This window comes from Littorina saxatilis, linkage group LG5 (genome assembly GCF_037325665.1).
Source record: "Littorina saxatilis isolate snail1 linkage group LG5, US_GU_Lsax_2.0, whole genome shotgun sequence".
In the NCBI taxonomy this organism is placed as follows: domain Eukaryota; kingdom Metazoa; phylum Mollusca; class Gastropoda; order Littorinimorpha; family Littorinidae; genus Littorina; species Littorina saxatilis.
The window spans coordinates 39943455-39958454 of NC_090249.1; the positions used below are offsets into that span (position 1 = coordinate 39943455).

At 44.0% G+C, this 15000-nt stretch overlaps 1 protein-coding gene across 1 annotated transcript; it reads left to right on the plus strand.

Annotated features, from left to right (window-relative positions):
• The first annotated feature begins 93 nt into the window (after nucleotides 1–93).
• On the plus strand, nucleotides 94–2106 carry LOC138967756 (uncharacterized). Its single transcript, XM_070340413.1, has one exon. It carries the CDS (start codon nucleotides 94–96, stop codon nucleotides 2104–2106), a length of 2013 nt encoding a protein of 670 aa, XP_070196514.1.
• Nucleotides 2107–15000: the final 12894 nt, after the last annotated feature.

A 15000-nucleotide genomic window follows, 5' to 3' on the forward strand; every position in this document is an offset into this window, starting at 1 on the left:
TTAGAACTTGAGGAGAGGAAGCATGACTTAGAAGTTGAAGAGAGGAAACGTAACTTTGATTTAGAAGTTGAGGAGAGGAAACGCCGACTCGCCATGGAAGAAGAAAGCCACTCATACGCTTTAGCCAACCCGGAACAAACGCATGCTCACCAGGTTGCTTTGGCTGCCGCCTCAGTCACGTCCAAGAAATCAGACATTGGCATTATTGCCGACAAAATTCGGTTGCCTTATTTGGACGATGGGGATGATGTGGATACGTACCTGGCCAAGTTTGAGCGTATTGCTACGCAGATGAAGTGGGAGGTCTCGACTTGGGCCCTCAGGTTGAGTGGTCACCTCAAGGGCAAAGCTGCCGAGGTTTATACGAAGTTGTCAGTTGAAATAGCTGATGACTATGATGTTTTAAAGGATGCTCTTTTGAAAGCTTTCCATTGCACGGCAAAGACGTACAGTGAGAAGTTCCGCGCTGCCAAGCGTGTTGGTTCCGAGACATACGAGCAGGTGTTGGAGCGCAGCAAGATGTATTTGGACCGTTGGCTTCATCTTGCCAAAGGCAATCGTGATTTTGACAGCCTCTATGACCTCATTCGTCTTGAGCAGTTTATCGACGGTCTGCCCGCTGATGTCAAAGCATTTGTGAAGGAGCGGTCACCCGGATCGGCTGACGCTGCTGCTGCCGCCGCCCAAGCTTATTTAGAAGCCCACGAGCCGGATTGCAAAAACCCGTTCTCTCGTCGTCAGACCGAGTCTGTCAGTGCCGTAAGTACTTCCGGTGCCAAGAAGAAGCAGAGACAGCGTCGCCAGGCTGCCAAGTCTGAGGAGAGGGAGAGTCAGGTCAGTTCTCCTGCCTCTCAGGATAATTCTGAATCGGTGGCCACCATTAATGCGCCGCCCGGGGAAAAGAAACATTGTAATTATTGCAATCGGGATGGCCACGAGGCTGATTATTGCTTCAAGCGTGCTCGTGACGTCATAGCTCGCGAAAGTGTGAATGCCACTCCCGGTTCCGGGCAGTCGTCCGCGATTTTTGGATGTGTTCATGTGATCTCCGCTGACGGTTCTGTGCCAAAGTTGCGTTCTCGGTTGTGTCCAGATTGTCAGGCTGCTACCGCAGGCGATAACTACATGGTCAAGGTAAAAATTTGTGGCATTGAGACCGAGGCTCTCCGAGACACAGGTTCCAACATATCGCTGGCTCGGCATGATATCGTCCCTAAATCATGTTTCACAGGCAAGACCCGCGATCTCACCGGTGCGTTCGGCCCGGATAGTCGCGTCGCTCAGATTGCCCACGTGGATGTTGAGACACCTTATTACTCCGGAGTTATCGAGATCAATGTCGTGAATGATCTCAACACTTCTGTTCTCATCGGGAATCACTTCACTCTTCCCTCCGGTGTGGTTGTCGAAGTCCCGACTTACGGCCCGCGCGATTCGTGTGCCGCTGTGACTCGTGCTCAGGTTAAGAAGGACGCCCGCGGCGATTTTCCCCTCGATCCTAAATCACAAGGTCTTCAGAAGACTAGGCAAGAACTGATTGATGCCCAGGAATCTGACCCTTCTCTCAAACGGATGCGTGATTTGGCTCGCGACCAGCACCCGTGGTCCTCCCAGGGTCAAGGCCGTGTGCGGTTCCTGTATCGCGCCAACGTTTTGTACCGCGAGTATTGTGGTTCTGATGGAGTGTTCCACCGCCAAATTTGCGTTCCTCACCCGTTCCGCAGCGAGGTCTTAACTCTAGGCCATTCTTCACCGATGGCCGGCCACCTAGCTGCTAGACGCACGTTGAGCCGGATCTGGTCGGATTTTTATTGGCCGGGCATGTGTGCCGACGTTCGCCGGTTTGTCGCGTCTTGCGAGTCGTGTCAGCGCACAGTTCCCCGCGGCAGTTTGCGCAGGGTTGCTCTCGAGAAAATGCCGCTGGTGGATGTTCCTTTCGAACAGGTAGTGATTGACCTCATCGGGCCCATCCATCCTCCGTCCGGCATGTCCCTAGTGCTTCAGTTATCTCTCTATAGACTTTTCCATGTCATACACTCTGGCATAGCCATCTTCGGTGTCACCTGTCACCCGCGGTTTCCTCTGGGATGGGGGTTTGTCACGTAGTGGTGGCAAGTGTTTGACGACTGTTGTCCTTGGTGGCAATGTTGCGTTATTTTCGGCGCGATGTATCATTGTGTGTTTGTTGATGGGTGCATTCCGTGCGATTTCCCTGTGCCAGTTGCTATAACACTGTCAGCGAATTATGCACGCTTAGATGGCGTATCTCGTGCGCTAGCTGTGGACCTTGCGTTGCAGCAATTTTTGCGCAGGCCTTGGGTTCTGTTTCGTGCGTATGAGTACGACAGAACTGCGAGAGTTCACGGTTTGGATGGCAGAGAAGCTGGACAGAGTCTGGACTGTGTGGCGGCGTTGGGATTTTTGTTGGCAACTACCAAGAGCCGCTGGGCTTCTTTTCTTCTTGATGTTCTTCATCAACCCACCTGTTGCCTCGTCCTTGTCACCGGTGTTGTCACCGTGGCAGTATCCTGCAGCGCTACTGTGTCCCACTCTCAGCTTGGGATGTCCGCCGCCTTCGGAGCTTGATTTTGCACCGTCGAGGCCGGGTGGGTTCGCCTCCACCGTGCTTGGTCTCCACCGCCGTCCGTCCTCGTTGTCGCCGGCGCTGATGGGGTGACGTAGGGGGCTATAACTACGCTCTCGCATGAACTGACGCCGAGACCCTGGTGCCTCACCTTCAGGAAGCCCGCGCTGCATGAGCCGAGCTTCAAGTTACCCCGTCGACACTTACGGGGAGGACCAGCTTACCTGCTAATTGCAGGCAGTCTATCGTCGACGTGACGTCACCGTCAAGGAACACTTATCTTCGCCGACAAAGAGCTAAGTCTTCCATCTTTTCCCCTCTCTTGTTCCCGGCCCGACGGTGTCAGTCATTTTTTGTTGTTTACCCCACAGAGAGGGAAAACTTGTAAATATTGAGACAACGCAGGCTCGTCTCAATAACTCTTGATCTTCGGGAGGAGTCCCAAGATATGCATCAGGGAGTAGTCCCTAGTCTTTCTTTGAATATTTGTTTTCTGCGTTTTTCCCTATTAAATGTACAGGGTCAGTCTTTGTTCTCTTAAACCTTCAATTAATTTTTCCTGTTTCTTGTGAATTTCATGAACGATTACTGTGGCGAAGACCCTTGAATTATTATTGATCGCAATCTATCGCAGGTCCTTTTTCCCGTGTGTTTGATTGCCTAAGGCTGCAGCCGGACGTCTGCCTTGCCTTGTTTATACTTGTGTGTTGTCGTGATCTAGCACAGGGGTGCTGAGTAACTATTCCCATTAACCCTTACTAACCGCTTAATAGTTGTGTGCGTGTGCATGTGTTATAAGTGTGCTTGAAGTTGGAAACAGAGTGAATATAAATGTGAATAATAACTTGGAAAAGGATGCAAAACGGGCTTGGTTATTTCTTTTATTAACGCCAACAACGCAAGTAACTTACATTTCACGTCTTGACGTGACAACCTCCGTAAAATTTGAATGGTAATTTCAGGAAATGTGCGCAATGTTCTCCAAATCTCAGAATGACTGGAACAGATTTTTTATTTACCTGAAACTGTCGAGATTCTTTTCTTAAAAAAGCTGATACTTTAATGTAATAAGCCATTTACAACAGAAGCAAAAGTCTGGAAATCGCTTCGCCTCTATCCTTATTGTCATAGTGACAGGCATAGTGAAACAAACATATCCAGATTTAGTGCTGCTGATAAAGCATTCAGCCGCCGTGCTGAAACTAGTCATCAACACACAAAACGAACACGAGAGGACACAAATATCGACCAGTGGTCAAATGATACAGGAGGTCAGAGCACTGGTCAAAGGGGCATAACCTCATGTCCATTACGGCACGGACAGGGTGACGGGCCCTGATTGTGCGCTGACAGTACCAATTAGTACCTTGTAGCGAGAAGAGCGAGTCCTGAGGCTTTGCATGTCACTCACTGCCTGCTACACGTCCTGTTGGTCGTGGAGAGAGGAATGGCCGTGTGCTTGTCATCGCCAGAGTGACGGAATTCCTGATGGAACATTCTTCTTTATGGAAAAGTGACGTGACGAGTTGTCTCCTATTTGTACTATTTTTCGTGCCTCCTCCTCCCACCCTTTCCTTGGATTCCCCCCGCACTGGCTCCTCCTCAGGGGTTAGATGGCTAACTGGGACGATCGACTTTTTCTTGTTTTTGTCCTCATACATTCACACACATACGTAAATGAACGACAGCATGACGACACAGTGGCACATTAAAAAGCACATACCCTCATGCACACGAGCACACAAATAGACACAGACACAGACAGACAGACACACACACACACACACACACACACACGCACGCACGCACACGCACACACACACACACACACTCACACATACTCTCTCTCTCTCTCTCTCTTTCTCTCTCTCTCTCTCTCTCTCTCTCTCTCTCTCTCTCTCTCTCTCTCTCTCTCTCTCTCTCTCTCTCTCTCTCTCTCTCTCTCTCTCTGTGTCTCAGTCAAATTGCCTAACAGCCACATCATTTGCTTTGGGGTTTGGAATGTTGTCACAACAAAGGGTACCGTTAACACTGTTGTTAACCCGCGATTTGTACAAATGTAAAAAAATAAAAATAAAAATAAAATCATGTCTTTCTTGTCCCATCGCTGAGAAATTCGGATCGCTTCCTCCCAGTGGAAAGCTAGCAGCAACAGAGTCGTGCTACCCCAAAGTCCAGGGATCCATTAGATTTTTTTTTCTTTCTTTCCTTTATTGTCCCATCGCTGGGAAATTCGGATCGCGTCCTCCCAGTGGAAAGCTAGCAGCAACAGAGTCGCGCTACCGCAGAGTCAAGGGATCCACTAGATATTTTGTTTCTTTCTTTTCTTAATTGTCCCATCGCTTGGAATTCGGATCGCTTCCTCCCAGTGGAAAGCTAGCAGCAAGAGAGTCGCGCTACCCCAAAGTCAAGGGATCTATTAGATTTTTGTTTATCATTTCTTTATTGTCCCATCGCAGGGAAATTCGGGTCGCTTCCTCCCAATGGAAAGCTAGCAGCAACAGAGTCGCGCTACCCCCAAATCAAGGGATCGATTAGATTTTTTTTCTCATTTCTTTACTAGATTGTCCCATCGCTGGGAAATTCAGATCGCTTCCTCCCAGTGGAAAGCTAGCAGCAACAGAGTATTATTGCTTATTGCTGCTAGCTTTCCAGTTGGAGGAAGTGACCCGAATTTCCCAGCGATGAGACAAATCTAGTATTGTACTGAAAAATCAAAAAATCTAATAGATCCATTGACTTTGGGGCAGCGCGACTCTGTTGCTGCTAGCTTTCCATTGGGAGGAAGGGACCCGAATTTCCAAGCGATGGGACAATCTAGAAATCTATATAATAGATCCCTTGACGACTCTGTTGCTGCTAGCTTTCCACTGGGAGGAAGTGACCCTAATTTCCCAGCGATGGGACAATCTACGTAATGAAAAACAAATCTGAAAAAAAAATCTAAAAGATCCCTTGACTTTTGGGGTAGCGCGACTCTGTTGCTACTAGCTTTCCATTGGGAGGAAGCGACCCCAATTTCCCAGCGATGGAACAATAAAGAAATGGAAAAAAATTCGAATAGATCCCTTGACGTTTGGGTAGCGCGACTCTATTGCTGCTTGCTTTCCAGTTGGAGGAAGTGACCCGAATTTTCCAGCGATGAGACAATCTAGTAATGAAAAAGAAAAAAAAATCTAATAGATCCCTTGTCTTGGGGATAGTGCGACTCTGTTGCTGCTAGCTTTCCATTGGGTGGAAGCGACCCGACTTTCGCAGCTTTGGGACAATCTAGTAATGAAAAAAAAATCCCAAAAAATCTAATAGATCCCTTGACTTAAGGGTAGCGCGACTGTGTTGCTGCTAGCTTTTCATTGGGAAGAAGCGACCCGAATCTTCCAGCGATGAGACAATCTAGAAATCTAATAGATCCCTTGACTTGAGATGTGAAGCTAATGGGATGGGGGCGAAATGGGATAAGGGCGATCCGGGATTGCGCCAAAATGGGATGTGGAGCTAATGGTACATGACATGGTGGTAAAATGACACTTGGCCTGAGAAATGTCGCCAAAATGGGATGGGGGCGAATTGGGATAACGGCGAAACGGGACTAATAGATCCCTTGACTTTGGGGTAGTGCGACTCTGTCACTGCTAGCTTTCCACTGGGAGGAAGCGACCGGACTTGATTTCCCAACGATGGGACATCCTAGTAATGAACAAGTCGCGTAAGGCGAAATTACTACATTTAGTCAAGCTGTGGAACTCACAGAATGAAACTGAACGTAGTCCGCCGCTAGTGCAAAAGGCAATAAAAGTGACGAGCCTGTTTGGCGCGGCAGCGGTTGCGCTGTGCTTCATAGCACGCTTTACTGTACCTCTCTTCGTTTTAACTTTCTGAGCGTGTTTTTAATCCAAACATATCATATCTATATGTTTTTGGAATCAGGAACCGACAAGGAATAAGATGAATTAGTTTTTGAAACGATTTCGGAAATTTAATTTTAATCATAATTTTTATATTTTTAATTTTCAGAGCTTGTTTTTAATCCAAATATAACATATTTATATGTTTTTGGAATCAGAACATGATGAAGAATAAGATGAACGTAAATTTGGATCGTTTTATAAAAACAATTTTATTTTTACAATTTTGAGATTTTTAATGACCAAAGTCATAAATTAATTTTTAAGCCACCAAACTGAAATGCAATACCGAAGTCCGGCCTTCGTCGAAGATTGCTTGGCCAAAATTTCAATCAATTTGATTGAAAAATGAGGGTGTGACAGTGCCGCCTCAACTTTTACAAAAAGCCGGATATGACGTCATCAAAGACATTTATCGAAAAAAAGAAAAAAACTTCCGGGGATATCATTTCCAGAAACTCTCATGTCAAATTTCATAAAGATCGGTCCAGTAGTTTAGTCTGAATCGCTCTACACACACACACACACACACACACACACACACACACACACACATACACCACGACCCTCGTCTCGATTCCCCCTCTATGTTAAAACATTTAGTCAAAACTTGACTAAATGTAAAAAAAAAAATAAAAAAAATCTTAAAATTAACAGAGTCGCGCAACCCAAAAAGTCAAGGGATTTCGTTTTTGTCCCTTGACTTTGGAGATGACAAGAAAATATCGGGCGCAAAAACGTGATTTGTAAAAATGTTTACAAATCACGGGTCGCGCCCCGCGCCCAGTGATTTGTAAAAATGTTTTGCATTTTTTACAAATTACGGGTTAACAACTGTCACTGTGTTTGGACGTTCAAATTCTACAGGCTGTTTTGGGTTGCAGGCGTTAAATTCTCCGTAATTTGGGTTGCAGGTAATTCGGGTTGCAGGTAATTTGGTTTGCAGGCTGTAAAATCTCCAGCTCTGTCCTGGTTTCGCTTCTTTCCATATTTTCGCTCCTGGCAGCAGTGAAACGTTAACGTGCTTCCGTTTGGTAAATGACAAATATGTATACCGACATATATATTGTCAAGCCACTGGTTGACATTGTAAATAATTAGAAAATAAATTTGAGAAAAAATAAAGAAAAACTGGAATTGATGTACAGACATACACACGAACACACACAAAACAAAAATGTATTATTACAGGGAGAAAAAAATATAGGCTTGAGTGGGGTTTGAACCGGGGTCCTTTGAGTTGTGGGGTGGGAGTTGTTACCACTGGGCCAACGGGACATGTGGTTGTGTAACCTTATATTTTCATTCAGCTTTTTAAACCAGTGTTTCTAGAATGTTCTAGGACAGGAACTTGTCATTACCCAGATTTCTCTTTCTTCCTGCTTTTTCACTTTTCCTCTGGCTGTCTGAGAGGGAGGAGGTCTCCGGCAATTCTCTGTGCTCCTTGGAGGCATCTGTGAAGAAATTATTTTCTTCCCCATGCGGGCACTAATGTATTTCTTGTTTGAAATCGTAGTGAATTTCATTTCTAACTGTTGGGTGAAGTTAACGGACAGAGAAGTTTGGGCTGGATTCTTGGACTTGCACAGGTGGACCCTGATGTATGGGACTTGTGAGTATTTCTTTTCTCCTCAGATAGCCATGTTGTAGAATGAATGGATAGTTATTTGTGTCATTGTCTTGAAATTATCACATTTCTCGTAGGGTTTGGTGAGATAGAGGTGTAGCATACTTCAATTAGTTCTCTTGTTTGGAAATACCCTGATTTTAACATTTTGAGTTAGCAAGGTTTAGAGGGTGAAACATGGAGGTAACAATATTCAAATATGGCTGACTAGGAAGTCAGACCAAGAAGGAAATGACCTTCAGTAAAAAACATGTTCTCAGATGGTGAAATTAAAATCAAATGTTGGAAATTTGATTTATTGTGAACTGGTTTTGATTCATCATCTCCAATGAGGTCACGTGTGACATATTTGAATGGTTGTACCAAATTTTGGCTAATTTTGGTTGTGCAACTGGAAAACTTGTAAATATTTCATAAGAATTGGATTGTTTGGTCTTTGGCGAAATTTTCATATAAATTTTAAGGAACTTCCAGGCTGTTGAACTGTTGTAAACTTAGGGTTAGGGCATTATGTTTCACTGGTGAATGTGATTTTTACGGAACTTTATGTTAAGCGGAATTTGTATTACTGTATGGGGTTTCGGTATAACATATGTTTAGGCACCTGCAGTGCTGTTGCCAAACTGATGTTGAGGGACGGTGGGCCAACCCAGAGCTCGACGTGGGCCAACTCTGAGCGAGACGTGGGCCAAATACACGATTACGGGGGCGTCGCCAGATGGGGTTTGCGCCACCAACCATGGCTCAGATGTTCTGGACTTGACGTGAATGAACTACAGACCGTTAAGTAAAACATACCCAGTTGGAAATGGACTCTAAAGACTTTTAAGTGTTTGACAACAGTCCGTATAGTGATCCGGAACAGCCAGTTGGATCATAAAGAGTTCTAGACCTCTCTCCGGAAGACAGAATAGCTACTTCGTACTTTTTGAGCACTGAACTTCGATGTCATTATTTTCTTTTTTCTTTTTTGAAGATGTGACTATTTACAAGACATTTTTGAACTTTGGTCGGCCTAAGTAGATGATGGCGTCATCTTAGGTTGGGGTCAAAATTTTGTTTTGAGTTTTGGATTTTTGGGAATTGTCATATTATTTTTGAGGTAGAAGTATGCATGTGTTTTCCTGTGCTCAATGTCAATCAAGAACCATATTTGGGGCTATTTTTGAGGAAGGGTGAATGTCTTCTTCCTGGGTTTTGATCTCATCATCTGAGCATCAATAGGAAACCCCCACCAGCTAGATAGGGGAAAAGTCAACTGTATTGTGTTTTGGTTTTAGTATTAGGCTATTGCCTTTTCCAAACTATACGTTTTGTTTTCTTGTGTTTCAGATCGTCTTTTTATATTTAGTCAAGTTTTGATTTGTATTCTATATTTGTGGAAGGTAACGGTGGTGAATGTGTAGTGACGTCCTATTTGTTTGTCTGAACGTAATAAATTTTTTGTTTATCTTTTAAAACACTGTGTTAGAAGATACATCTTTTTAGTACTGGGTGAATGACTGAGTGATTGCGTGCGTGCATCGAAATCGACCAATATAAATCCAGTCTATCACTTTAAACAAAAAGAATCCCAGGACCAGTGGCTGCGATCGATTGGGATCCCAGTTTTTGGCCCTGACATATATACTTACATTTCTATCCGACTTGTCGTGTGTAAGCCGTTCCCCTACTCAGTTTGATTTGAAATAGTTACGGAGAATAATTTATTCGAGTGAATCTTTGCATGCGTGCCTAAATCATACCACAGCGAATGTCTCTTGGACTTCTCAAGGTCAAACTGGCCAGACAAGTTTTGTTTTCAAAATGGTTTCTTAGTATACCTTAGTTTGGTGTTCGTAACGTGTTTATTGAGAGCCCGCTGGTTAAATCCCATTTTTGATGAAAAAAATGATAATAAACATAGAGAGAGGGAGGGAGAGAAAGAGAGAACCGGAGACAGAGAGAGAGAGAGAGAGAGAGAGAGAGAGAGAGAGAGAGACAGACAGACAGACAGACAGACAAACAGACCGAGATATAGGAAAGACAGACCGGCAGACAGATAGACAGACAGGCAGACAGACAGGCAGACAGACAGAGACAGAAACATCGGCAGGCAGACAGGTTAGACAGACCGGCAGTCAGAGACAAAGTTTCTCCTGTCAAAGTTTCCAACGCCTGCCCACTTTTTATCCATATGTACGGCTCACTAATCAACCGAGCCCTAATTAAGCTTGCCACCGGAAAAGTTTTCCATTGATCAATGGAGGCTGGAGAGTCAGAAAGCCAAAGTTGTTGTGTTCGTTTCACCTCGCAATGCGCAACCATCCAGTTCCCCGCGTGCTATACTGCACGTGAAATTTCTTTCCCGTCCGGTGTTGCACAACAAGTGGTCTGCTGCGTTAGCGCTTAGCTTCAGTGCAGGTGCTTGAGGGTAAAACAGCGAGAAAGAAATAAAAATTGAAAATAAAAATAGAATGGGAGGTGAAAGTGAAGAACACAGACGAGGAAGAAAGATATGTAGAAGGAAAGGAGGAGGAGAGGAAGAAGAAATAAAAATTAAAAATAATTTGGAAGCGGAAGCAAGGTGAAAGTGAAGAACACAGACGAGGGAAAAAAGATATGTAGAAGGAAAGAAAGAGGAGAGAAAGTTTGTTTGTTTGTTTGTTTGTTCGTTCATGGGCTGAAAATCCCACGGCTTTTACGTGTATGACCGTTTTTACCCCGCCATTTAGGCAGCCATACGCCGCTTTCGGAGGAAGCATGCTGGGTATTTTCGTGTTTCTATAACCCACCGAACTCTGACATGGATTACAGGATCTTTTTCGTGCGCACTTGGTCTTGTGCTTGCGTGTACACACGGGGGGTGTTCGGACACCGAGGAGAGTCTGCACACAAAGTTGACTCTGAGAAATAAATCTCTCGCCGAACGTGGGGACGAACTTGTCACAAAGATGTGAGTAGCATATTTGTGATGTGAAACTACGTCGTGTTTTTAACCTCCCTAAATATTGAAGTGCGATGCGTAGGTGACCGGAGAAGCGTTATCACGAGTTTTGTGCGTTGCACGAGAAAACCCTAGTTTGACATGAGTTGTGTTTATGAGAAATGTAGCTGGTCTGGGTTTAATAACGTCACAGCGTTTAAGATTCTCAACCGAGAAGGTTGTCAGCGCGTGTCGGTCTTGTTCGGGGAACAAGTACTCTTTCAAGAGACGGGTCTCTTAAGAAGTTTCCATGACGAGGGTTCATGAGGACGTGAGCGAGGGAGGGACCTCACATGTAAGAGCGCGGAGCGATGGTGGAGAGCAAAGGACCACACCGGCGCAGATGGCTAGACGGCGGAGTCTTCATCGTACCGGTCGTAGCGACGACGGTTATTTTCGCTAATGGCGGAAATGTTTCTCGGGGAGAAACGTGAAAGGTGTGTGTTGGCACCTATAAGGGAAGTTTCTGGGAATTCATCATCTACGGGATTCAGCGACACAAGGATGTGTAAATGACGACATGCAGTGAGCCGTGATACGAACTCGTGAGTGTCTGTCAGCACCTTATCTTGTGCGTTAATCTATCTTTGAGAAAGTATCTTTATACTATGTATTTACATGCATTGAGTGAATGCTATATGTTGTGTGAACTGTGTGTTCAAGAAGTTGATTCGTATTGATGTATTTGAAGTGAAGAATTGTGTTATATTTTGGTGAGGAAATAATAAGTCTGCATCCTCCCAAAATTCTGTGTTTGGAGTGTGTTGGTGTGAAGTTTGAAGTCAGTGTAAAAAGATAGGGCAGAACACGTTTTCAGAAAAGATCCTTTATTCACACTACAATCCACTTCATGACAGAACTCACGCTGACAGCGGCCAACTGGATACAAATCCAGCGCGCTACCGACTGAGCTACATCCCCGCCCAGGAGAGGAAGTAAAAGAAGGTGTGGGAGGCGGGAAAGCTTGTCTACTGTGTTAGCGCTTAGCTTTACTGCAGGTGCTTGAGGGTAAACAACGAGAGGAAAATAAAATAAAGTAATAAAACTTATGGTATAGATGCAAAATAAGAGAAAAGCTGTGAAAACGAGACGAGGGAAAAAATACACAGTTTGCATGGATACTGAGGAGGAAAAAGGAAATGGAGAATGCTTTATGTCCTACAGGCTAAATATTTCACCTCTTAAGATTTGGGTTATATGATTCGAGTTTTACGCCCTCACGGCTTTTGACGAGATACACACGTGTATGCGTGTTTAGGTGGTATCAGCCATCTGCACTTATGGCAGAATTACTAAGATCTTTTACGTGCCATTGTGGTGACACGGGGGTGGGACATGGCTTCCGTCTCTGGGTCTGCACATAAAATTGACCCGTGTCCGTCCCGGCCCGGATTCGAACCTGCGACCTTCCGATCACACAAGTCCATTGCTTTTTTTGTTTGTTTTGTTTTGTTTTTTTTGCTTTTTTTTTTTTCAAATGTGTTTCTGCTTGTTTGTTTGTCTGTGTGTTTGTATGTTTTTCTTTCTTTCTTTCTTTCTTTCTTTCTCTCCGTCTCTTTCTCTTGTTGTCTTTTGCTCCTGCTTTCTTCTTTTTTTTTCGTTCTTTGTTTTCTCTTTTTATATTTAGTCAAGTTTTGACTGAATATTTTAACATCGAGGGGGAATCGAAACGAGGGTCGTGGTGTATGTGCGTGTGTGTGTGTGTCTGTGTGTCTGTGTGTGTGTGTGTGTGTGTGTAGAGCGATTCAGACTAAACTACTGGACCGATCTTTATGAAATTTGACATGAGAGTTCCTGGGTATGAAATCCCCGAACGTTTTTTTCATTTTTTTGATAAATGTCTTTGATGACGTCATATCCGGCTTTTCGTGAAAGTTGAGGCGGCACTGTCACGCCCTCATTTTTCAACCAAATTGGTTGAAATTTTGGTCAAGTAATCTTCGACGAAGCCCGGACTTCGGTATTGCATTTCAGCTTGGTGGCTTAAAAATTAATTAATGACTTTGGTCATTAAAAATCAGAAAATTGTAAAAAAAAAAATAAAAATTTATAAAACGATCCAAATTTACGTTTATCTTATTCTCCATCATTTCCTGATTCCAAAAACATATAAATATGTTATATTCGGATTAAAAACAAGCTCTGAAAATTAAATATATAAAAATTATTATCAAAATTACATTGTCGAAATCAATTTAAAAACACTTTCATCTTATTCCTTGTCGGTTCCTGATTCCAAAAACATATAGATATGATATGTTTGGATTAAAAACACGCTCAGAAAGTTAAAACAAAGAGAGGTACAGAAAAGCGTGCTATCCTTCTTAGCGCAACTACTACCCCGCTCTTCTTGTCAATTTCACTGCCTTTGCCGTGAGCGGGGGTGGACTGACGATGCTACGAGTATACGGTCTTGCTGAAAAATGGCATTGCGTTCAGTTTCATTCTGTGAGTTCGACAGCTACTTGACTAAATATTGTATTTTCGCCTTACGCGACTTGTTGTTTCTTAAAGGCACACTCCTCGTGAAAACAGTTCGGCTCAGCATCACCGATTTGGACAGGCTTTGGCATGAAATAAGACCACCCCCTCCGTTTAGCTACATACCAAAAACAAACAGCCTAGGACTGGTGCCCTCTGTGTACACTGGGACTTCTTTGATGAATACATTGCTTAAAAAGCCATCGGTTGCTTATTATCTGAGACGGCGAGCTGAACTGATTTCACGAAGAAGGAGTGTACCTTTAAGCCTCACTTCGTTCCTTATGCACGATTTTGCAATTTTGTTGAAAACCCAAGTTTTAACAAAACATGTTTTAAATATTCGCACCGCTGCTTTCTTCCTATTAATTTCACTTTTATTGTTGCTGCTTTGGTTTCCTTGTTGCTGATGGAGTGATAGATCAAACTGTTTATGCTTACCAGGACACAACCTTTACCATAAAAGATCAAGTCTGCAAGAACTTGGCGTAAGATATCTAGGAACCTTGTCTGACGGTCTCCGTGCAAAAACATTTATTGACTTGTTGCTAAACGCAAGACCAGCTAAAAGGAAAAGAGCCACACAGAACTGAAGCTATAAACGAACCCAAGGCAGAAATAATAGCACCGTGACCTCAATATCATGCTAAGTCAAACCTGACTAACGCACAGTGCCCTACATGTTCTGATAAACGCCAACGACAAGCAGAAATGACAGTGTTCATCAAGGTTTTCTGATGAACAATCGAGCAGAAAACAAAAAAACAAAAAAAAACAAAAATTAAGAAAATAAAGGGGGAAAGCTTGAAATATGAAGTTGCCCACTTTTTTTTTTCTTTTTTTTTATAGCAACACAATTCTGACCAATCAGGTCGGGGCTTACCTCGGCATCATGGCGAGTATCGATTGCAGCCAATCAAATTACACGGCACATCGAGGATGATGGAGCATACCGGTAGTGACGCCACATCAGGAAGTGACCCGGGTTGCCTCCTATTTTCACGTCTTCACGCATGCGTGAGCACACGAGCTAACCTTCGGCAACCCTCTTCCCAAAAAAGGAACGCCAACTTCATTAGATTCATTCTGCCTTTTTCCGTTCCATGTTTGCATGCCGAATCGATGGAAATGGTGGTGCGTTTGTTGTGTTGTGTGGGTAGGAGATATGGCAGTATGGCAGTCTTATTTTCCCTGCCTACATTTGTATGCGGAATATATGGAAATGGTGATGTTTGTGTGATGTGAGGGGGTAGAAAGTATGGGAGTGTGTCAGTCTTTATTTTACAGTTTACATTTGTATGCGAAGTTTATGGAAATGTCGGTGCGTTTGTGCTGTGATGTGGAGTAGAAGTATGCATGTGTGTCACTGTGCATTTTGTGATGCGTGAAGAAAACGGTCAAAGAGTTTTATTATGAACATTAGCGAGGAGATACGGGC

Bases quoted from the DNA above. Each gene is read 5' to 3' on its own strand.
- LOC138967756 (XM_070340413.1), top strand. From the start codon at position 94: ATGGAAGAAGAAAGCCACTCATACGCTTTAGCCAACCCGGAACAAACG.